We start from the raw sequence: 25,866 nt of genomic DNA, 5'->3' as shown, positions 1-25,866 counted from the left end.
CCTGTGTCCTGAATGGTATTTCCTAGGTTTTCTTCTAGGGTTTTTATGGTTTTAGATCTTAAATTTAAGTCTTTAATCCATCTCGAGTTAATTTTTGTATAAGGTGTAAGGAAGAGGTCCACTTTCAGTTTTCTGTGTATGGCTAGCCAGTTTTCCCAACACCATTTATTAAATAGGGAATCCTTTCCCCATTGCTTGTTTTTGTCGGGTTTGTCAAAGATCAGATGGTTGTAGATGTGTGGTGTTATTTCTGAGGCCTCTCTTCTGTTCCGTTGGTCTGTATATCTGTTTTGGTACCCATACCATTCTGTTTTGGTTACATTAGCCTTGTGGTATAGTTTGAAGTCGGGTAGTGTGATGCCTCTAGCTTTGCTCTTTTTGCTTAGATTGTCTTGCTTATACAGGATCTGTTTTTGATATGAAATTTAAAGTAGTTTTTTTCTAATTCTGTGAAGTCCATGGTAGCTTGATGGGAATAGCATTTAATCTATAAATTACTTTGGGCAGTATGGTCATTTTCACAATATTGATTCTTCCCATCCATGGACATGAAATAAGAGACAATTCAGAATAATCTTAAGATAAACTGAATTAATAAATGAAGTTAAGACAGTCATTCAATTCAAAATGAACATTCAAAAATAAATACATTTTTGTATCCTAGTAGCAAATATCCCCAGGAAAACACATATAGATGTGCATCAAAAGGCTTATACTAGAATGCTCATTGCAGTATTATTTATAAAAGTCAATACCTGAAATGAACTCAAAAGTTTATCAGTAGTAAAATGGATAAAGTATAATAGCATAATGGATGATGATATTACTACATAGTAGTGAAAGTGTACTTACTGCTACATGTAACAACACAAATAAATCATATAAACATAAGTTCAAAGGCAGACAATACTGATCTGTTGTTTTATAATATCACTTCTTAAAGTATGATCCAGAGAACCCTGGAAGTCCCCAGAACACTTTTAAGAAATCTGTTAGGTCAAAAGTATTTTCTTTTCTTTTTCATTTTTTTGAGATGGAGTCTTGCTCTGTTGCTCAGGCTGGAGTGCAGTGGTGCAATCTTGGCTCACTGCAACCTCTGCCTCCCAAGTTCAAGTGATTCTCCTGTCTCAGCCTCCCGAGTAGCTGGGATTACAGGCATGTGTCACCACACCAGCTAGTTGTTGTATTTTTAGTAGAGATGGGGTTTCACTATGTTTACCAGGCTGGTCTTGAACTCCTGACCTCAAGTGATCTACCCGCCTTAGCCTCCCAAAGTGCTGGGATTGTAGGTGTGAGCCACCACAACCAACACAAACATATTTTCATAATAGTACTGTGACTTTTCGTGAATGCCTTTTTTTTACTGTCACTTACTCTTTCACAGTTGTACAGTGGAGTTTCCCAGAGGCCACATGGTGTTGTTGTTAATGGATTGAATGCAGAAGCAGGCATGAGAAGCCAAATGTCTTCTCTAAAGGAGAGATTAAATAAATTTCCATAATATAAAACAACATTCCCATGAATTTTTTCTTGAAAATTAAGAATTATTTATGTTAAGATATGTTACTATGATAATATGTAAAGGGTTTATTATTGTTCCATTTAAGTCAGTAAGTGTATTTTTTCAGTTTCTCATTTTTAATTTCTAATAGGGTAAATAGCCTATGTAAACAAAGGTTCTCTGGAGTTTTAATCATTTTTTGCACATAAAAGAATCTTGAGACTGAAAATTTTGAAAAACACATTTAGAAGTTAGTATAGTTACCTTTGGGTAGTAAAATGGGTTTAGTGATTGGAAGAGGGGACATGGGATCTTTCTAGGATGTTGGAAGTGCTCTGTTTTTTATCTTAGCAAAGGGTACAATATATGTGTTCATTTTATTAAAAGTTTTGAAAAGCTATATATGCTTGCGATATTTATATTATATGCTACGTACTATACATAGTAATGTTTGCTAGTTGTCTACTGATATTCACGTCTTATCGCATGACACTAGAAATGTATTATGTTACTGTGGGAGTCGTGTACTGAGCTGATATCATCAACTTTATGTCATCAGTTTAATATGTTGCTATAATGTATGCTTATGTCATCAATGTAGCATGTTGGTTTATGTTCAGGAATAGCCAGATGTAGATTGCCTGGTTTTCTGCTATATCCACTATAAATCTAGACAGTTTCTATTTATTTTTTCTGACAGTTTGTTTGTTGCCCTCCTAGGAAGAATCCTGTTCATTTTCAATGTTTTAGTCATCCTGGCGATAGTGATTATGGAGGTGTACAAATCGTGGGCCAAGATGAGACTGATGACCGGCCTGAATGTCCCTACGGACCATCCTGTTATAGGTATAGAAACCGAAATGTTTGCTTATACTCCTTTTCTTTCTCGTATCTGTTATTTATCTGGGAGAAACTGACATCAGCTTGTTATGTCAAGCCTTTTAATTTTAATTTTTAAACTACTGTAGATTACAGGTTTTCATATTGGTAATAGGATTATCTTTCTTTTGGATAATTCTAAATTATTGAAGTTACACATCTTACAAGTACCTGAAATTTTTTCTTATTTCTTACTTTCTGATCACTTAAGAGCTGTTGATGCTACCCCAACATACACTCTGTTCACTCTGCATGTACTAAGTGTGACATATAAATCCATTTTGGATGTTATCTCTGCATCCCTCTGCTTCCTCAACTTTTACTACTCCACTGTTCTTGCCAACACATGAAATACAATTCTAAAAGAAAAGTAAGAATACCTCTCCTCTCAGTTTTCATGGCATCTTGTCCATGTCTTTATCATGCACAGAGTAGGATTTATTTCACGAGATAATGTTTGTTTCTTTATCAGAAACGTCTCTTCCTACAGGTAGCAAGTATCTTGACAGCAAGGACTCTTATCCTTGTATCTTGCAGCTTTGCTTAATAAATGAATGAACTCAAAATGAAACAGACTACCAAAGAAAGAATTAGTGATTTCAGCTTTAGAGAGCTTTAATTACAGACAGCCTTATTTCTTAGATTATTTTTAAATACAGATTGCTGAACCTACTGGGCTATTTGAAATTGTTGCTATTTCTATGATTGTAGTATTCAATGAGAAGACAAAGTAAGTTTCTGGGACCAGAAAGGAAAAAGGCCTACACTTTTTTAGAAAGATAAGTCTGATCAACTTTACTGATAAACTTAAAAATTTTTGGAGAAATTAACAAATTCTTAGAAAAGTACAACTTTGAGAAACATATACAAGAAAAAATTGAAAATGGAGTTAATGTAAGAGAAATTGAATACATGATTTAAAGCTTTCCACCAAAGAAATGATATATCTGTTTGGTTTTAATGGCAAGTTCTAACAAACATTTAAAGAAGAAGCACTTCATTTTTACACAAACTACTCCAAAGAAATTAAAAGAGTGTGTATTTCCCAGTTCATGATGTGAGACCAGTACAAGCTTGATACCAAAACCTAGCAAGAATAATATAAGAATAAAAAATTACAGGATAAGCTTACTTTTGAACATAGTTGTAAATATCCTGAGGGGGGAGAAATGTTATGAGAATCAAGCAATAAATAAAAAGGAAAATATAATATGACGAACTGTGGTTTATCTAAGGAATGCATGTTTTAACAGTAAAAAATAATATCATTTACCATGTCATCAGAATAAGTAGAAAAGTCATCTCCACAGATGATTGGAAAGAAAAGACCTGACAAACCAAAATCAGCATTCATTTATGAAAAAAACTATTTACAAGTAGGAATAGAAGGGAACTTCTTTAATATCAAAAAGAATATCTACAAAAAACTTGTAGCAAATATTATACTTAAAGTAAAATATTTAAAATATCTCTCCTGAAATCAGAAATGATACAGGAATGCCTGTTATTACCACTTCTGTTCATCGTTATATGGAGATTCAAGACAGTATACTAAAATAAGAAAAGGAAAATGTATAAGGATTGCAAAGGAAGAAATAAAATTTTGTGTCAACAGATGGCATTATTGTATATGCAGTAAAGACAGACTGGCCCACTGATGAATTAAAAACTCAGTAAGTGCTGAGGAAGGATATTGGTTAGAAAAATCAATATACAAAACCAATTATATTTCTATAGTCCAACATTAACCAGTAAGAAAATAAAAATTTTAAAAGATTATAGCAACATAAGTAAGAAGTCCTTAGGAATAAATAGAAAAGGTATAGAGTCCTCTATGAAGAAAACTATAAAACTTTAAATGTAAAATGAGATAATATTTTTTAGAAAGAGCTGAATAATTATGAAGATCAAAATGTTCATGATTGAATTATCCACTAGTATCAAAATACCAATTTTCCTCAATGGATTTGTATACAAACTGATTCAAAATCGTAATAGCTTTTATATAGAAAATCATAATGTGATTCTAAAATTAATATGGATTACAAAGGATAAAAATAGCTCTGACAATCATACATAATGAAGAATAGGTGGCAGGATGTGTTATACTTTATAGTTACTAAGGCAGTGTGGTATGGGCACAAAGATCAAGTAACATGACCAGAACAGCATGGTACTTTAAAATAGACTTATACATATAAGGTGACATATTTATGAAAAGGGACATTGCAGGTATTAAGAAAAATGAATTTTTTCAATTAATTATGAGGGGATAAGTAATATTCATTTGAAGAAAAAATAAAACTGGACCCTTATATCACATCATAGTCAAAACCTGAATTTCAAATGACTCATAGTACTAAATGTAAAAAACAAAATAATAAAGCTTTAAAAATAAATAGAAGGGAACTGTTTCATGTTCTCAGAGAAGGGATTATTTTCTTAAATAAGAAACAAAAAAGCGGTAATTAAAATGGAAAACATTTCATTATTTGGCTACATTAAAAGTAAGGTGTTTTTAATGCATCAGTACACAACATTAAGAGAGTAAAAACAAGCACAGAGTAAGAAAATATATATTTACAACTCACATAACTGACAGTAGCATATATCTAGAACAATGAAACAATATTTTAACTTGCTTAGTAATATACATAGGCTTTTTGCCCAAAAGGAAATCCAAATATTAATAACATATGAAAAAGTACTCAGTGTCATTAGTAATCAGGGAAATCACACACACATCCACACACACGTAAACATATCACCTTGAAGTAACTGTTTTCTCCTATTTATTTATTCAAAAAATATTTTCCAAAGAATCAAGTGCCAAGTATTGATGAAACAATGTTGAGATGTACTTGTAGAACAAACATATTTGTATATATATTTTTATATATTTGGAACAAAGCCACCTTTGATACTTTGATAGCTCATGTTATACGTAATTGATGGCACAGTGGTGATGTGCCTTTTCATTTGTTTAGAAAAAAAACTTTTGTAATGGAGAATTTTATCCATAAATACAAGTGAAAAGAATGTAGAATAAGTTCCAGTGAAGCCACCACCTAGTTTGTGCAGTTACCAACTCATGGCCAATATTGTTTCATCTACCCCCCAAACTTTGAAGCAAATACCTAACCTGATATCTTTTTATCCCATTTTATCTATGAGTATCTTAGTGTGTATCTGTAAAAATACTGTCTCAAAACATACCATAACACTGTTATTAAATAAATCTTTAATATTATTCAGTATCCTGTCAGATATCTACATTTCCCTATAGTGTTTTTGTTTTTGTTTTTGTTTGTTTGTTTGTTTTTTACAGTTTATCTGAATTAGCATCTGCTTAAGTTCTATGTGGCCAAAGGTAGCCATATCTTGTAATTTATTTAATCAATAGATTTCTCTTTATTTTTTTTCCTTGCTATATTTTTGTTGAAGAAAGCTAATCATTTGTTCTGAAGAGGATTCCATCATTCACACTTTGTAGATTGTATTTTCAGGTTGTATTCAGGTTCTCCTGTATTTCCTAAAAATTTATAGTTTGAACTAGAGGGTTGATCAGATATCAGTTCTAAAAATTGTTTATAATATAACAACCCCAGGTTATGTGGTTAGTGTTTGTGTAATATCTTTTTTAATCCTTTTAGTTTTAACATGTGTTCTTATATTTAAAACATGTCTCATAAAGAGCATATAGTTGGTTCATTGGTTTTTCTTTTTAATCCAGTCTGGTAGTCTTTGCCTTTTAGGTGGAGTACTTAGTCCATTTATAGTTTTTTTGAGATGGAGTTTTGCTCTGTTGCCCAGGCAGGAGTGCAGTATTGCAATCTCAGCTTACTGCAGCCTCCACTTTCTGGGTTCAAGTGATTCTTCTGGCTCAGCCTCCTGAGTAGCTGGGATTACAGGCATGCAACACAATGCCTGGCTAATTTTTGTATTTTTAGTAGAGATGGGGTTTCACGTGTTGGTTAGGCTGGTCTCAAACTCCTGACCTCGTGATCTGCCTGTCACATACATACATATGTGTGTGTGTACATATGTGTGTGTGTGTGTGTGTGTGTGTATGAATACTACTCAGCCATTAAAAGGAATGAGTTAATGGCATTTGCAGCGACCTGGATGAGATTGGAGACTATTATTCTAAGTGAAGTAACTCAGGAATGGAAAACCAAACATTATATGTTCTCACTCATATGTGGGAGCTAAGCTATGAGGATGCAAAGGCATAAGAAAGACACAATGGACTTTGGGATCTCAGGGAGAGAGGATGGGAAGGGTGTGGGGGATAAAAGACCACAAATTAGGTGCAATGTATACTGCTTGCGTGATGGGTACACCAAAATCTCAGAAGTCACCACTGAAGAACCTACTCGTAACTGAATACTACTCGTTCCACAATAACCTATGGAAATAAAAAAATTTAATTAAAAAATGAAGTATCTTGCCTGTCAACTAATTTATTCTTCTTGTGCTGTCCACTGCTGTTTGTCAGAATACTCACTCAGTTTAGTGGATTTCATTAGTTTAAGGCCCTTGTCTGAATTAGAACATTAGATATTTAATGTCCAGTGATTGCTCTTTCTCCCTCTGACTCATTTAGTTCCTCTGATGAATAATAGGATTTTATTAGTGTGTATTCCTGTTCTTATTTGTTGAAGTAAGCACTTATCTTAGAATACAAACACACTGATATGAATAGAGTCTGTTTTCAACCAACTTGGAGTAAGAATGTAAAGTCAAACTCATGTACATTGCCTTGGATTACAAAACCTTAGGCTGCCATGTGTCATGCAAATAAAATGTTGGTGTCTTGATGTCTTTCAGAAGCTAGTGTCTTACATATTTTTTAATTATAATGTCTTCTAAGAGGGATGACTTAAGGAGGTGTGTCAGTTATCAGCTGTAAGTGCTCTCAGTGTAATATTAAATCTGTAACGTGGCCTGTGTTGTGTGAAAAACACAATGTTTTGCCACAAGCACATACATACGATAGTGAGTAAATTAATTATTTTTTGTTATTTGCTGATCCTGGTATGATCTAAAATTTTTTGCTAGTTCCTCTTTTGTTTTTGGAAAGTTTTCCAAGTTGTTGTAAGTGCACGCTGTCTTTGGTATCTGCAGGGGATTGGTTCCAGGACCCCAGGGCATACCAAAATCTGGGGATGCTCAAGTCTCTTATGTACAATAGTATAATATTTGCATATATTCTCCATACATCCTTCCATGTACTTTAAATAATCCCTAGATTCCTTATAATTCTTAACAAAATGTAAATACTATGTAAATAGTTATTGTACTGTATTGTTTAGGAAATAATAACAAGAAGCAAAAGTCTATACATGTTCAGTAAGGATGCCATCATTGTAGGCCTAACTACATTTTAAATCTGCAGTTGGTTGAATCTGCAGATGCTGAATTCCACTATGAGGGCTGACTATATCTGTAGATGTACACTTCAAGCTGCAAGATAATGATTTTTAGAAACCACTTAACAAAAAATAACAACGTGTGTTGTTTAGGGTAAATCCACATTATATTTCATTAGCAAAAATAGATAGGTCTTCATAAGGAGACCTCTAGATGTCAGGTAGTTAAGATTTTCAGAATCAGTCATGTGATGCTATCAATTTATTTATAGTTAAGAATAGTCAAAGTTGGCTGGGCATGTTGGCTCACACTTGTAATCCCAGCACTTTGGGGGGCCGAGGCGGGCAGATCACGAGGTTAAGAGATCAACACCGTTGTGGCCAACTTAGTGAAACCCTGTCTCTACTAAAAATACAAAAAAATTAGCTGAGCATGGTGGCGCACGCCTGTAGTCCCAGCTACTTGGGAGGCTCAGGCAGGATAATTGCTTAAACCCAGGAGGCAGAGGTTGCAGTGAGCTGAGGTCACGCCACTGCACTCCAGCCTGGCGCCTGGTGACGGAGCGAGACTCTGTCTCAAAAAAAAAGAAAAAAAATACAAAAATTAATCAGTGTGGTGATGCACCCCTGCAGTACCAGCTACTTGGGAGGCTGAGGCAGGAGAATCACTTGAACCCAGGAGGCGGAGGTTACAGTGAGCTGAGATTGCACCACTGGTACTCCAGCCTGGGCAACGAAACGAGACTCCATCTAAAAAAATACCAAAAGAATAGTCAAAGCTGGTAGCACCTTAATCCATTTTTGTAGGATCTGCATATATAGAAAGTAACTTTCCATCATTTGCCATGCTTACAGTTCTTTAATTGTGTATAAGAATATGATCTTGGAAAAAATTGTCTTAAATATTAATTACTTGCTTCACAGTTTTATGTAAGACTTAGCTATAATATTTTTTTAAACTCTATTTAGAAATTACTGTAACAGCATCAATTATATTCATGCAGCCTTGACAAAATATACTGGAATGTCTTCTGTGGTTTTGTTTTTCTTTTTCATTTATTTAAATGAGCAATTATTTTCATAATAAATTTGTTCTTCGTTATATTTACTGTTAATTATACATACATAAAAATTTTCACAGTTCTTTTGGCATACTTAGTAAATTGTAGTGATTATCAGGTAACAAAGTGAGTACTTTTTACTAATTTATGCTGGTTTACTTGTTTAATATTAATAAAGACAATATTTAAACATTTTTCTTTTTCTCCTAAATTTTGAGACCTAGATATTTGATAATATGGGATTTGTGGTTTTGTTTCAGGTTTTAAAATAGAATTTGAATTTCAAAAATGCAAGATAACCTATTTTGTTTTGATAGGACAAAAATATGGTATGCTCATTTCTTCACTGGGTAAATATTGTGCATCTCAAATGTGCTATTCACTGATCTAGGAGCTGATGTAAAACAGTTCTTATTTTTTTTTCTCTTCAGCTTTTATTTTAAGTTCTGGGGTACGTGTGCAGGATGTGAAGGTTTGTTACATAGGTAAACATTTGCCATGATGGTTTGCTGCACAGATCAACCCATCACCTAGGTATTAAGCCCAGCATCCGTTAGTTATTCCTCCTGATTCTCTTCCTCCGCCTGTACCCCTACCACCCGCCACTGACAAGACCCAGTGTTTGTTGTTCCCCGCAATGTGTCCATGTGTTCTCATTGTTCAGCTCCTACTTGTGAGAACATATGGTGTTTGGTTTTCAAACAGTTTTTTAGGTTCATTTAAAACCATGGTGTTAAGTTAGCAAATCTTTGGAAGTAAATAAAAAACTATTATTCTGTTATTGCTACCACTGTCTAGTTAATCTTAAGGTATTTCTTTACGATGAAATGATAAAATGTTTTTGAATTAGCGGACTTAGGTTCTAGTTATGGTTATGCTAATTCTGCAGCGTGACTTTGCATCAGCTAGTTGTTTTTCCTGGGTTTCAGTTTCTTGTGAAAACATAAAAAACACAGAGTTGGATTGCTCTGGGGATCTTGATTCACTATGGAGAAATCTAGAGCAGAGAGCTGTATCTTCATATTCATAAAGTCAGCTCAGTTATATGCCTGGCTACCCTTCCTTAGTCGCCTTTGGTGTCTCTTCTTCTTCCCTGTTTGTAAATATTATAGAGCCACAGGGCTCGGTTGTCAGATCTCTTTCTGTTTTTATTTCTTAGGTGAGCTAATTCAATTTAATGGTTCCAGATTCATAGGTTTAAATGCCTCTACTTGGTTGTATAATAGGTAGCTCAAACTTACCACCTCTAAGTCAGAACTCTTGATTTTTATCATGAAAACAACTCTTTCTCAAGTGTTCTTTGCTCTATAAATGATTAACTCTACCATTCGCATAGTATTCAGGCGCACTAGCAAGAACCACCTTTGATTCTTCTCTTTCCTTCATATCACTAATTCAATCTATCAATATTTCTTGCCATTTCAACCTTTAAAATATATTAGGAACCTGATCATTTCTTAGGTCCTCTACCTCTGCCCTCTACCACCTCAGTCTTAACTACCATCCTCTCTTACCTGGAATACTGTAGTAGTTTCCCAATATCTCTGTTTTATCTTTTGTCCTCCTGTAGTTAATTCTCCACCTAGCAACCAGAGCACTTCTTTAAATATAAGTCATTTCATGTTATCTTCTTACTCTTAACTTTCCAGTAGCTTCCTATAATCAACTTTATCAAGGCTTACAAGTTCTTTGACTTCATTTTCTACTATTTTCCTTTTTTCTCATTCCCCTTGAAGTATATCAATCTTTATTATTATTATTATTATTTTACCCAATACCCTAGCTTGTTGGGGGCCTTAGCAAAAGTAAAGACATTTGCTGTTTCCTCTTTCTGGAGTATTCTTCCTTTATGTATGTATGTGATATACTTCCTCGGAAATGCCTTTCTCTGACCTCTCTTCCTAAATACGTTCAGTCACTATATCCCTTGCTTTATTTTTCTTCATAACAATCACTTCCTGAAATTATAAATACATATTTGTTTCCCTGTCTTATCCACCAGCTTATAAACCCCATGAAAGCAGAGACTGTCTGCTTGTTTACTACTGGCGGAGTCTCTGGAAGCTAGAACAGTGCTTGGCATATAGCAGATATTCAGTGAATTTTTACCAATAAACAGTTTGAGTGAAATGGATGGTAATAGGACAGTTTTATTTATTTCTATTTAAACACTGTTTGTAGGCGCATCATCAGGAAATATTAGAAAGGGTCAAATTTTCCATGGTTCATTATAATTACAAATAGTTATAACGCTGTCATAATGGAAAAATTTATAAACTACTATGTTCCTTACAGTATTGCCTGAACTTTTTGTTATTAATGCAGCTGCATCATTAAAATCAGAATATTGTTTTTGAAAACACATATTTTAAAATGTAACAGCTCACAAAAATCTGATGTGATATGGTTGTATAGCTTTATGTTTAAATATCAAACTGTTAATAATTAACAACAATGAAAAAAACAAAAAGGATTTTGAGACCAGCTGAGTTACAGAAAATGCCATTTGAGAAAAAGGCAGATGTAAATCTTTTATGAATGAGCTCCGATTAAATAATCCCCTTCATTGTTAGGAAGAAGATCTGGTGGAATTTGGCATTGCCCTTGAAAGTTACTTCAGATGCTCATATTTTCCCAAAGAGTTGTACAGAGTTGCCATTTAGCTGTGACTTAGGGTTACATGCAAAAGATATTTTTCCTTATTATGAAATAACTGATTTCTGAAAATGGAATATGCATAGTCAGATGTTATAAAATCTTATATAAAGGTGTCAGATATGACAGGGAAAAATATTCAGTAGGAAATTTTTTTATAGAAGGAAAAATTCAGCTATTTAATTTGACAGTGACTTTTACTAGCATGTAGGATTTCTAGCCATTGTTGACTATCTTAAAGTAAAATTGATTTTTATGTCTATCTGAATAACTGATATATGTAAAATGCTTAATAGCCTACATATTTTTATACACACTACTTTAACCCTTGGAACAATCTTATATGAGGTAGACAGTGTTACCTCTCCTTTTCAGTTGAGGAAAGAGTTGGTTCAAAGGAGTTGCCTTAACTTGTACAACCAATAAAAAGTTTAATTTGAATTTAGGCTCAACTCTTCTGATCCTAAAATCTGAGCTCCTTCCACAACATAATGCTAGTGATCTACAGTTTAAATTGCCAGATGAGAACAGGCTCAAGACACTGTGGCATCTTATGTCTTAAGTGTTTCTGGTTGACCTGAGTGATTGATTGACTAGAGCTAAGTGTATTACAATACTGAGCAGTCTGTGTCTCAGGAACCTGATTGCAATAGAATCTGATTAATATGAGTGTCAGATTTTCATTGTTTCCCGAGGAAGCGATATGCATTGTTAAAGGCAGGAAATTCTGACATATTTTAGTCTTCGGTTTGTGTAAGAAGATTCAATGAGTACTTTGATTATTAACTTTATAGGTTTGAGTGCAGAGCAATTTCAGCACATTGACAGTCTCTTCAACCTAAGCCATTCTCTGGAATATATCCCACAGAAAAACTGTTTTTCAAAGGGTAGATTTCTGAAAATCGTTAGAATCTACAGATTTGGTTTTACTAAAAATAAAAAATTAGAAGTGTTAGCATTAACTCAAGAAAGTTTTAGTCCAGAAACTATTAGATACTCTTTTTTGTACTTCAACTAAAGAGAATTTTAAACTTCTGCTTTGTGTTGCAAATGATGGAATCCATGTAAGTGTCCATTAGTGGATAAAGGAATAAAGAAAATCTATATATATACACAATGGAATACAATTTAGCCTTACAAAAGAAGGAAATGATATTGTTTGTGATAAGGCAGATGAAACTAGAGAACATTATGTTAAATGAAATATGCCAGGTACAGAAAAGCAAATACCAGATGGTTTCGCTTATATGTGGAATCTAAGCACTTCCCACTCATAGAAGCAGAGAGTAGAATGGTGTTTACTAAAGGCTGGGAGGGGGCGTGGGTTGGAGAGGTATTGGTCAAAGGATAACAAAACTCATTTTGAAAATTCATGTGTAAGCTTAACTTAAAAAATATGTTCTTGAAGAAAAAAGGTCAATTATATTCTAGTAGATGATCTATGAAAAATGTAATTGAAAACCAGCTGGTGAGAGGCACTTTTGTAGGTGCTATGAAAGATATTAAAAAGTTTAAGAAAATGCATGCTCTCGAACCACTCATTTGACAGATGATCAAGATAATGCATACATATGCAAGTGTATGTTTGTGTGTGTGCTGAAAATTTAGATGACAGGACAAGAAATGACATGGTAGGTACCAAGTGGTAAATATAGACAATATATTCTGGAGCTATTTTCCAGTATTATCAAAGTTACTTTCATGAAAGAGATTTGATTTGAACTTAGGTAGTAGTACAGAGTAGAAGAATATACTTTCTAAAAAAGCTATGAACAAATTCCTGTCAATGGGGAAGAATCACAACGTACTCCCCAAGAGTGGAAACAAAAGATTGAGCTGCTAATAACGAGTAACACTGAGATTATGAACGACCTTGAAGAAAAGATAATTTAAGAATTTAGCATTCAGAAGACTCAATTTAGCATTTAAATTTTTATGTAAACCAAATATATCTAAAATTTGTTTTTGAGTGTATGCTTTTGTATGTGATAAACTATCTTTTCTGTTTGGGCTCATTTTCTTGTTAAAGTCCATCTATTCTGTGAGTTCTGTTTGTCATCAAGGAAAATAAATACCCCAACAGGAAACTTTTGGGCCTATCATAGATATTCTTTTCCTTCATTTTCAGTGAAATAGCTAGCAAAATTTTATTGATATTAATTCTTTTGCTTTAGGTTGGAGGGTCAGTGTCCATTTGAAAAACACCACCTCAGCTAGTTTCTTCTGTTCTGCATTACTGTCTTTTACCTGTCTTTATGAAAAGAGCAAGTTCTAGGAAAGGATGAAAGATCCTCAAAGAAACAACTTTTACCTTCTAAGGCAGATGAAAACCTGTATGTGGGCCTGAATTTTTTTTTCCCATTTTTAAATATAAAATTTCACATTGCATTTTCTGCTCTTCCTTTTTGGAATAATTAAATGTAACTCTTCTTTCATAGTTATTTGTTCATTTATTCTGAAATGGCTTGCTGTTTCCTAAGTAGGAGGCTGGAGGATGTAGATGGTGCATGTGAGTGCAACTGTGAATGTGTTCCAAGATAACAGAGACTGGGAACTACCTTCTGAAACTTTAAGGTTGAACCCCACTCTCCCACTTTGCGATACCCTGCCTTTACTTTCTCTTTTTAAAAAGTTGCTCTCCTTTTTAATCCTTCTAGCCTGACAACTAGATGTTAGCAGTCTTTCAATCAGTATTTGGTGCTTAACCCATGCTTGAGTCTCTTAACTCCTTAGGTTTCATTACTGTCCTATTTTTTTTTTTTTTTTAAAAAAGCCTGACGTTTAGTTACTTGAGCATTTCTAAAGCAGCATTGAAGGAGGCTCTAGTAGCAAACAATTAAGGCTACATTTTACCTTTTCAATAATCCTACTTAACTCTTAAGGGCAAAGCAGGAAAAGAGGACTGCTTGGTACCTGAAGCAAACATATATTAAAAGAAGGAGAAAAAGCCTTAACCTGAAATGATTATAGATGGATAACAATAAGACACCCATGTAGAATGTTAACACTTGAAAAAGCTTGATGAAGTTATGTGGAATTTCAGTGTCTTACCTGCTTTTTAAAGTAGGTGTGAAATTTTTTCAAAATAAAATGTTACTGAAAAGAATTCCAAATGACTAGTAACCTTTTTTTTTTTTTTTTTTTTTTTGAGATGGAGTCTTGCTCCGTCACCTAGGCTGGAGTGCAATGGCATGATCTCGGCTCACTGCAACCTCCTCCTCCTGGGCTCACGTGATTCTTCTGCCTCAGCCTCCTGAGTAGCTGGGATTACAGGCATACGCTACCATGCCTGGCTAACTTTTTTGAATTTTTAGTAGAGATGGGGTTTCACCATGTTGGTTAGACTGGTCTTGAACTCCTGACCTCAAATAATCCACCCACCTCGGCCTCCCAAAGTGCTGGGATTACAGGCACAAGCCACCATGCCCAGCCAGTAACTTTTTTTCTAAAGTAAAGATGAAGAATATCTTTGGTATTAATGTTCCCCATTGTTACCTTTCTCTGTTCCTGATGCCCAGCATTAATTATACTTTAATAAAGACTGAACTTAAGTCAGTGACCTGCAGTAGCATGGTCAGTAGGCAAGATCTTCCCACAAATCATCGCCATAGCTTTGTTCATTAGCAACTGTCTTCATCACAGCTAAACTGTCCAGTTTTTGTTTTGTTTTGTCTTTAGTTTGAATTTCTTTTTCATTGAAAGGTCAAATTTGGGTTAATCATGCTAAACACACAATCTTGTATAGAATCTTTTTTCCACTTTTCAAAGCTGTTGAATTAGGACCTTAATTAACTGTGCAGTTACACTTTTGCACTGTGTTTAATGCTCACATTGTAGGAAAAGAAGAGACATTAGGGATGAGTGTCACACCTGACACAAGGCCTGACATGTAATAAGTATTCTGTGACTGTTTCTTAAACTAATAATGAATGGATCAAAGGCTAACATTCTGTACTTATCACATGCCAAGCCCTTAGATTAAAGACTTATTGTTTTTTATCTCATGAATCCTCAAAACAGCTTCATGTGAGTATGGGTTCTGTTGTTATCCCCCTTTTACAAATGGGAAAACTGAAACTTAGGCAACATACAGGGAGGTGGCTGAGTTAGGATTCTAATGTCTTTCTGACTATAGTCACTGACCTCATATTTTCAATAATGCCATTTCTATCTATAAAATGTTTGCCCTGTTTGAGGGTTACTTCATAAGAAAGAGGGTGTTTGTTTGTTGGTTTTGAGAGGATTAATTGTAATTAATATTGGCTGGGGAGAGAGGATCTCCCTTTTCTTCATTTTTGAAATAAAACTGTTACCCAGTATGATAGCCACTAGCCACATGTGGCTGTTTACATTTAAATCTGAATTAAGTAAATAAAATTTAGAATTCATTTCCTGAGCTATGTTACCCATATTTCAAGGGCTTAACAGTCACATACAGTTAGTGGCTCTATATTGGACAACACAGAGCAAATTTCCCTCATTATAAAAAATTCTGTTGGATAGCATTACAGACTCCAGGGTTATCAGTTGAAACTCTTGAAAGTAACACTAGTTAAAACCTATCTTGTAAAATAGATTTCATGATTACCACAGCTTTTAAAAGCAGTAACACTATTTTTCTTGGTTTTATCAAGTAATTTAAATTTATGTATTTATAATTACTTCCTATTGCCCAACGGATTATGATGGAGATACAGGAAATTAGGATGGGCTCAGTGACTCATACCTGCAGTCCTAGCTGTACTCAAGAGGCTGAGGTGGGAGGAACACCTGAGCTTAGGAGTTTGAGGCTGCAGTGAGCTATAATTGTGCCCTGCACTCTAGCCTGAGTAACAGAGTGAGATCTGTCTCTAAGATGGATAGATAGATAGATAGATAGATAGATAGATAGATAGATAAAGGAAGTCAGTATTTGGAGCAAATATAAGATAGCAGGCAATGCTGGAAACAAGAAAACAAATATTTTTCAAGCAGGTGGTTCTTTGTGATTAGAAAGTATTTATTTTCCTTTGTTTCTAATATCACAATAGTGTCAAAGGCACAGAGAAAAAAATACAATATTTTTAAAGTATAATTTTTATTTTAAAATATTTTAAAAACAGTGTATACTTTTTTAAATGATGAAAAAGAGCAGTTGGATACTTTTTTTTTTTTTTTTTTTTTACAATAGACGCATACAGGAATTTATAAGTGGAACATTTAACCCCCTGATTATTGCAGAGATAAGAATTTAATTCATAATTTTGCCTGAACCTCTGTCTTAATATGATCATTACCCAAGTTGGAAAGCACAAACCCTGGGCATGAACTTCATCTCCTTAGGCTCACATTGCTCATCTGTCACCTGGAGGAGGTGGAGTAGCTACTCTGAGATCATCCTTTGTACATACTTACATTCTATGACTCACAGACTAGGTTCAGGGCTAGAGAGCCACTTCCTGAAACTGGCCATTTTTCTCTGTTGCAGTAGATGTGGAATTATAAAGTTGAATGGGAAGACTTATAGAAAAAATTAAAGTGATATTTTACCTAAGTTATACAATTTTTTTAAAAAATTGCTTTATTTGCCCTATTGAAAAGAAAAAAAAAGGAAGAACAAATGTTATTTAACCTGAGACAGAGAAGATTTAAGGCTTGACTTAGTTTCTGTGTCTTAAAAGATATATTATAATGAGTATTTCCTATCTTCACAGAAGATATTCTTATTTTTCAATGAAGAAAATGCTTCCTTAATGGGTGTCTTGCTCCTGCCCCGAGACTGTGTCTTTTAGGGGCAAGAATGTGTATCTGGTTAAATATTTCATCCTCAGTGCCTGTTTAGAGCCAGAATATAGTGAAATATTCAGCCAATACTTGCTGAAGGAACAAATGAATATTTGTTACGTAAAAATAATCACTTCTGACACAGGCATATTCAAAACTTGTCACCTCAGCACCTATCTATTGTTAGTGTACTCCAGCCCTGCTTTGTCAGTTTTCTGAGGGAGGGATATCAGTCAGTTTGGTCATGATGAACCCGTTGACTTAGATTTTACTGCTGGGACATTTGGAGAATGTCTTGTACATATAGGGTGTCCAAACTTTTGTTTAACTAACAAAATAACAGAAGGTATCATAAGTACATATAATTAAAAATAGATCTTTAAACACTAATTCCTGTTTGACTTCAGAATATGTTACCTGAATTTCTCAACAAAATTAACTTTTATGTTTTTTTCATAACAAATGATTGGTGTTCTTTTGAGAGAATACTGTTTTCTTTAGATTCAAGGAGAGCCTTAGAATTTTTAAATACTGTACACACACACATACTTATATACATATTTGATATTTGTGTCATGAGTTTTGGATTCTATTTTATATTATATTTTTATATGTGTGATACATCACAGTTTAAAAGTATATATTTTGGAAATACATATTTTGTCTTTTCCATCTTTCTGGAGTGTAAGTTCTTGAGATAAGAACTTTGTCTTGTTCATCACTCTATCTTTGCACCTAGAAATGCACTTGGCATGGCGTAGGCACAAAGGAAATATCGTAATTAAACAACAAATGCTTTTTCATAAGAGGCGTATTGGGTCCTAAGTTTATTTGTAAGTTAGTCAGTATTGTAGTTTAGTGTAAATAGTCATCAATTTTTAGTAATTGGAAGACTAGCTCTTATTTTTGCATTCTTCTTTCAGGAAGAATCCCCAGCACAAGATAGAATACAGACATAGTATACTTCCAAGTAAGTAATTTTACTTCAGGAAACTCAAAATGAAAACTTTAAATGATTCTCTCATTAAACCTAGATACAGTTTTCAGTTATTATGAAAAATTTTTAAAAAATCTCTGCTGTGAATTTGTTGAATTGCTGATTTTAATAATTTTTCTTATATTAAAAAAAAACACACACACAACTGTGAACCTTTTATATAGTAAGTGCTTTCCCCATTGTCCACAATATATATTTGCCCTTGTATCTCTTAGGATTCTTTTGTTTGCAAGTACCTGAAAACAAAAATCTCAAACTGGCCTAAATGATAATTGGCTTCTATAACTAAAATGTCCAGAGCTAGGGCTGGATTTAGATAAGCTATATTGCTTTGGCTCATTAATAATGTCAATAGTGTTCCCAAGGACCCAATTTTTTTTTTCTCATTCTGTCTTTTGAGGGGTCATTATCATCCTAAAGCTGTTTCCTCTTCCAATGAGGGGCCACATGGGAAGATGTGATGTTGTGAATATGATTATGATATTAAGGAACCGTTGTTAATAATCTCATGGGCCATTTTAGTTTCAGGAGCCTCATGGTAGGTAAAGTTAGGATAATAAATAACAATGCATCATTTTAGTGCCCTTCAGAAATTTGTAGTGGTAAGCTATACATTAGTAAAATTAATTTTCTGGATGCAGGAAAACATGTTATAGTTAGATGTCTATCATCCCAGGTTGAGTGGTGATTGCTGTGTTGTGTACCAGTCTTCTGTTTTTCAGTGAGAAATGTTTTAGATGAAGATAATGATAATGTTGAGGAACGCAATGAGTATGACCTGAATGACCGCTTTCTAGATGATGAGGAAGAAGACTATGAGCCAACAGATGAAGATTCTGACTGGGAACCAGGAAAAGAAGATGAAGAGAAGGAAGACATGGAAGAGCTTTTTAAAGAAGCAGAAAAGTTTATGAAAAGAAAAAAATAACTCATTTCTGTAGTCATACGTACCTTACATGTACTTCTTCTTTGTGGGAAAACACTTATGAACTAAGGAGGTACTTAAGTGACAGTAATTTTCCTTCTTTTGATAATGACTTTTACTACTGACCCTTTACAAATGAGACATTGAAATGTCAGCCTTCAGTATAGTGGATGGAATTTATTTTGTTGCCTTGCCTTTTTTTTTTTCCTACTTAAAGCATATGGAAATAGGAAGACAGAGAAGGTAGAGTAAAAATGAATATTTTTAATGTGCTTTGTATATTGGTAATAAAAAGTAAAAGCCATAGATTGTACAAAACTTTTGTTGTTTTAAAATTTTTTCCAGATACTATCTTTATGGAGTACTCTGCAAGTATAACCAGGCAAATTACATGAAAACATACGTCTTTCATTGTTACTAAAGTAATTCTTTAAGCAGAACCAGGCTTTTAAAAATGCAGCCAGTAGGGAGGATCCAAGATGGCTGAATAGGAACAGCTCTGGATTGCAGTTCCCAGTGAAAATGCAGAGGGTGAGTGATCACCGCATTTCCAAACGAATTTTTACTATCCACCAACCAGGAGATTCCTGGGTGGAGAAGCGCTGTGAGTATCCAATGTGGCACAGCTGGTACAGCGGGTCTCTGCACAAAAACTCACACAAATCTGAGCGCTGTTTCAACTGGCAACTGGAATGCCTGGGAGACAGAGTTGCCCATTCAACTGAAAAAAAGGGGACTGAAACAGGGAGCCAGATGAACTGACTTTGCTGGTTCCACCCCCACAAAGACCAGCAATCTGAAATGTTCTGGATTGAGAGTTTCAGAGCAAGCACAACTGGTCCTGGGACAGTCCAGCTCTGTTGGGGGAAGGGCATCCACTATTACCGAGACAGTCCACCACTACTGAGGCAGTCTGCCATTACTGAGGCCGTCCGCCATTACAGAGACACTCCACCACTACTGAGGCAGACCACCATTACTGAGGCAGTTCTGACTATACCCCTGTAAACAAAACTGCAAGGAAGTTCACACAGCCGCTGGGCAGAGCCCACGGCAGCCCAACAACGCCTCTGCTGGCAGACTGTGACTAGGTTACCTCCTTGCTGGGCAGGACATCTCTAAAAAAAAGCAGCAGCACAACAGGCACATATAAATAAAGCCTCAGCATCCCAGGACAGAGCACCTGGGGAAAAAGGCGATTATGAGTTCCACTGCAGCAGACTTAAACATACCTGCCCAGCAGCTCTGAACGGAACAGCGGAGCTCACAGATCAGCACTTGAGCTCCTATGAGGGACGGACTGTCTCCTCAGGCAGCTCCCCAGTGCCCCATATATCTAAAGAGACACCTCATAAAGGAGAGCTCAGGCTGACATCTGGCAGGTATCCTTCTGGGACAAAGATAACAGAAAAAGAAACTGGCAGCAACCCTTACTGTTCTGTAGCCACTGCAGGTGATCCCAAGTCATGGAGGGTCTGGAGTGGACCTCCAGCAGTCATATAGCAGAGGGGCCTGTTAGAAGGAAAACTAAGAAACAGAAAGAAATAACTTCATCATCAACAAAAAGCATGTCCACTCAGAGACCCCTATCTGAAAGTCACCAACTACAAAGACCACAGGTAGATAAATCCACAAAGATGGGAAGAAACCAGCACAAAAAGGATGAAAACACCCAAAACCAGAACACCTCTCCTCTTCCAAAGGATCCCAACTCCTCACCAGCAAGGGGACAAGGCTGGATGGAGAATGAGTCAGATGAATTGACAGAAACAGGCTTCAGAAGGTGGGTAATAACAAACTTCTCTGAGCTAAAAGAGTATGTTCTAAACCAATGCAAAGAAACGAAGAACCTTGAAAAAGGTTTAATGAATTGGTAACAAGAATAAACAGCTTAAAGAGGAATATAAATGAATCGAGGGAGCTGAAAAACACAACATGAGAACTTTGCAAAGCATACACAAGTTTCAATAGCCAAATTGACCAAACAGAAGAAAGGATCTCAGAGATTGAAGATCAACTCAATGAAATAAAATGGAAAGGCAAGATTAGAGAAGAAAGAGTAAAAAGAAATGGACAAAGCCTCCAAGAAATGTGAGATTATGTGAAAAGACCTAACCTGTGTCTGATAGGTACCTGAATGTGACAGAGAGAATGAATCCAAGGTGGAAAACACTCTTCAGGATATTATCCAGGAGAACTTCCCAAACCAAGCAAGGCAGGCCAATATTCAAGTCCAGGAAATACAGAGAACACCACAAAGATATTCCTCAACAAAAGCAACCCCAAGGCACATAATAGTCAGATTCATCAGAGTTGAAATGAAGGAAAAAATGCCAAGGACAGCCAGAGAGAAAGGTCGGGTTACCCACAAAGGGAAACCCATCAGACTCACAGTGGATCTCTTAGCAGGAACACTACAAGCCAGAAGAGAGTGGGGGCCAATATTCAACATCATTAAAAAAAAGAACTTTCAACCTAGAATTTCATTTCCAATCAAACTAAGTTTCATAAGTGAAGGAGAAATAAAATCCTTTACGAACAAGCAGTTGCTCAGAGAATTTTATCACTACTAGGCCTGTTTTATAAGAGCTCCTGAAATAAGCACTAAACATAGAAAGGAACAATCAGTACCAGCCACTCAAAAACTTACCAAATAGTAAAGAGCATCGACACAATGAAGAAGCCATGTCAACTAATAGGCAAAACAACCAGCTAGCATCAAAGTGGCAGGATCAAATTCACACATAACAATATAACATTAAATATAAATGGGCTAAATGCCCCAATCAAAAGACACAGACTAGCAAATTGGATAAAAAGTCAAAAACCATTGGTGTACTGTATCCAGGAAACCCATCTCACATGCAGGGATACACATAGGCTCAAAATAAAGGGATGGAGGAAGATTACCAAGGAAATAGCAAAAAAAGGCATGAGTTGTAATCCTAGTCTCTGATAAAATAGACTTTAAACCAACAAAGATCCAGAGAGACAATGAAGGGCATGACATAATGGTAAAAGGATCAATGCAACAAGAAGAGCTAATGATCCTCCAATACAGGAGCACACAGTTACATACAGCAAGTTCTAAATGACCTACAAAGAGACTTAGACTCCCACACAATAATAGTGGGAGATGTTAACACTCCACTGTCAGTATTAGACAGATCAACGAGACAGAAGATTACCAAGGATATCCAGGACTTGAACTCAGACTTGGACCAAGCAAACCTAATAGACATGCACAGAACTCTCCACACGAAATTGACAGAATATACAATCTTCTCAGCACCAACTCACACCTACTCGAAAATTGACCACATAATTGGAAGTAAATCACTCCTCAGCAAATGCAAAAGAACAGAAATCATAATAAACAGTCTCTCAGACCACAGTGCAATCAAATTAGAACTCAGAATTCAGAAACTAACTCAGAACTGCAGAACTTCATGGAAACTGAACAACTGGCACTTGAATGTTGACTGGAGAAACAGTGAAATGAAGGCAGAAATAAAGATGTTCTTTGAAACCAATGAGAACAAAGACACAACGTACCAGAATCTCTGGGACACATTTAAAGTAGTGTCTAGAGGACAATTTATAGCAATAAGTGCCCACATGAGAAGTAAGGAAAGATCTAAAATAAACACCCTGTCATCATAATTGAAAAAGCTAGAGGAACAAGATCAAAACAACTCAAAACTAGCAGAAGACAAGAAATAAGTAAGATCAGAGCAGAACTGAAGGAGATAGAGACACACACACAAAAAACCCTTCAAAAAAATCAATCAATCCAGGAGTGGGTTTTTTGAAAAGATCAACAAAATAGACTACTAGCCAGATTAATAAAGAAAGAGAGAATAACCAAATAGATGCAATAAAAAATGATAAAGGGGATATCACCACAGATTCCACAGAAATACAAACCATCAGAGATTACTACAAACAACTCTGTGCACATAAACCAGTAAACCTGGAAGAAACGGATAAATTCCTGGAAACTTTCACCCTCCCAAGCCTAAACCAGGAAGAAGTCAAAATCCTAAATAGACCAATTATAAGAGCTGAAGTTGAGAGAGCAGTTAATAGCCTAATAACCAAAAAAAGCGCAGGTACAGATGAATTCACAGCCGAATTCTACCAGACATACAAAGAGGAGCTGGTACCACTCTTTCTGAAACTGTTCCAAACAATCCAAAAAGAGAGAATCCTTCCCAAATCATTTTATGAGACCAACATCATCCTGATACCAAAACCCGGCAGAGACTCAACAAGAAAAGAAAACATCAGGCCAGTATCCGTGATGAACACAGATGCAGAAGTCTTCAATGCAATACTGACAAACTGATTGCAACAGCACATCAAAAAGCTTATCCACCATGATCCAGTAGGCTTCATCCCAGGGATGTAAGGCTGGTTTAACATATGCAAGTCTATAAATGTAATTCATCACATAAACAGAACCAAAGACAAACACCATATGATTATCTCAATAGATGCAGAGAAGGCCTTCAACAAAATTCAACAGCGCTTTATGCTAAAAATTCTCAATAAACTAGATATTGATGGAACATATCTCAAAATAATAAAAGCTATTTATGACAAACCCACAGCCAATATCATACCAAATGGGCAAAAACTGGAAGCATTCCCTTTGAAATCTGGCACTAGGCAAGGGTGCCCTCTCTCACCACTCCTATTCAATATAGTATTGGAAATTCTAGCCAGAGCAATCAGGCAAGAAAAAGAAATAAAGGGTATTCAGTTAGGAAAGGAGGAAGTCAAATTGTCTATATTTGCAGACAACATGATTGCATATCTTGAAGACCCCATCGTCTCAGCCCAAAATCTCCTGAAACTGATAAGCAACTTCAGCAAAGTCAGGATACAAAAATCAATGTGCAAAAATCACAAGCATTCCTATACACCAATAACAGGCTTAAAGAGAGCCAAATCAAGAATGAACTATCATACAAACCATTGCTCAATGAAATAAGAGAGAACACAAACAGATGGAGAAACGTTACATGCTCATGGTTAGGAAGAATCAATATCATGAAAATGGCCATACTGCCCAAAGTAATTTATAGATTCAATGCTACCCCATCAAGCTACCAATGACCTTCTTCACAGAACTGGAAAAAACCAGCTCTAACTTCATATGGAACCAAAAGAGAGCCTACATAGCCAAGTCAATTCTAAGCAAAAAGAACAAAGCTGGAGGTATCATGCTACTTGACTTCAAACTATACTATAAGGCTACAGTAATCAAAACAGCATGGTACTGGTACCAAAACAGATATAAACCAGTGGAACAGAACAGAGCCCTCCGAGATAATGCCACACATCTACAACCATCTCATCTTTGACAAACCTGACAAAAACAAGCAATTGGGAAAGGATTCCCTGTTTAATAAATGGTGTTGGGAAAACTGGCTAGCCATGTGCAGAAAGCAGAAACTGGACCCCTTCCTGATACCTTACACTAAAATTAACTCCAGATGGATTAAAGACTTCAACATAAGACCTAACAGCATAAAAACCCTAGAAGAAAAACCTAGGCTGAACCATTCGGGACATAGGCATAGGCAAGGACTTCATGACTAAAACCCTAAAAGCATTGGCAACAAAAGCCAAAATAGACAAATGGGACCTAATTAAACTCCAGAGCTTCTGCACAGTAAAAGAAACAATTATTAGAGTGAACCAGCAACCAACGGAATGGGAAAAAGTTTTTGCAATCTACTTATCTGACGGAGAACTTATATCCAGACTCTACAAAGAACTAAAACAGATTTACAAGAAACAAACAAACCCATTCAAAACTGGGTGAAGGATATGAACAGACACTTTTCAAAAGAAGACATACAGGAGGCCAAGAAACATATGGAAAAATGCTCATCATCGCTGGTCATTAGAGAAATGAAAATCAAAACCACATTTAGATACCATCTCATACCAGTTGGAATGGTGATCATCAAAAAATCTGGAGACAGCAGATGGTGGAGAGGATGTGGAGAAATAGGAACACTTTTACACTGTTGGTGGGAGTCTAAATTGGTTCAACCATTGTGGAAGACAGTGTGGCGATTCCTAAAGGACCTAGAAATAGAAATTCCATTTGACGCAGCAATCCCATTACTGGGTATATACCCAAAGAATTCTAAATCATTCTATTATAAAGACACATGCACACATATGTTCATTGTAGCACTGTTTACATAGCAAAGAATTGGAACCTACCCAAATGCCCATCGATGATAGACTGGACATGGAAAATATGGCACATATACACCATGGAATACTATGCAGCCATAAAAAAATGATGAGTTCTTGTCCTTCGTAGGGACATGGGTGAACCTGGAAACCATTCTCAGCAAACTGACACAAGAACAGAAAATCAAACACCACATGTTCTCACTCATAGATGGGTGTTGAACAATGGGAACATACGGACACAGGGAGGGGAGTATCACACACTGAGGTATGTGTTGGGGGGGACTAGGGGAGGGACCGTGGGGTTTAGGGAGTTCGGGTGGGTTAACATGGGGAGGAATGCCAGATATAGGTGAAGGGGATGGAGGCAGCAAACCACATTGCCACGTGTGTACCTATGCAACAATCCAGCATGTTCTTCGCATGTACCCCAGAACCTAAAATGCAATTATACACACACACACACACAAAATAATAATAATGTGCCTTGGAGGTGG

At 35.6% G+C, this 25,866-nt stretch overlaps 1 protein-coding gene across 6 annotated transcripts in view; it reads left to right on the top strand.

The window, feature by feature from the left end:
- APLF (aprataxin and PNKP like factor) overlaps positions 1 to 25,625 on the top strand; it is a 73,361-nt gene extending 47,736 nt beyond the window's left edge. For 3 of the 6 annotated variants that reach the window (XM_074398849.1, XM_074398843.1, XM_074398844.1), the window contains 3 exons: positions 2,222 to 2,347; positions 18,155 to 18,201; positions 18,936 to 25,625. In XM_074398849.1, the coding sequence (XP_074254950.1) occupies positions 2,222 to 2,347; positions 18,155 to 18,201; positions 18,936 to 19,156 (394 nt within the window). In that variant the 3' untranslated portion in view covers positions 19,157 to 25,625. The remainder of the gene's footprint in view (positions 1 to 2,221; positions 2,348 to 18,154; positions 18,202 to 18,935) is intronic. The other 3 variants (XM_003922672.3, XM_074398852.1, XM_074398858.1) reach the window with 2 other exon arrangements.
- Positions 25,626 to 25,866: the final 241 nt, after the last annotated feature.

Source organism: Saimiri boliviensis, chromosome 1 (assembly GCF_048565385.1).
Source record: "Saimiri boliviensis isolate mSaiBol1 chromosome 1, mSaiBol1.pri, whole genome shotgun sequence".
In the NCBI taxonomy this organism is placed as follows: domain Eukaryota; kingdom Metazoa; phylum Chordata; class Mammalia; order Primates; family Cebidae; genus Saimiri; species Saimiri boliviensis.
Note: the sequence above shows the minus strand (reverse complement) of the source record. Positions and strands in the feature narration are given on the sequence as shown.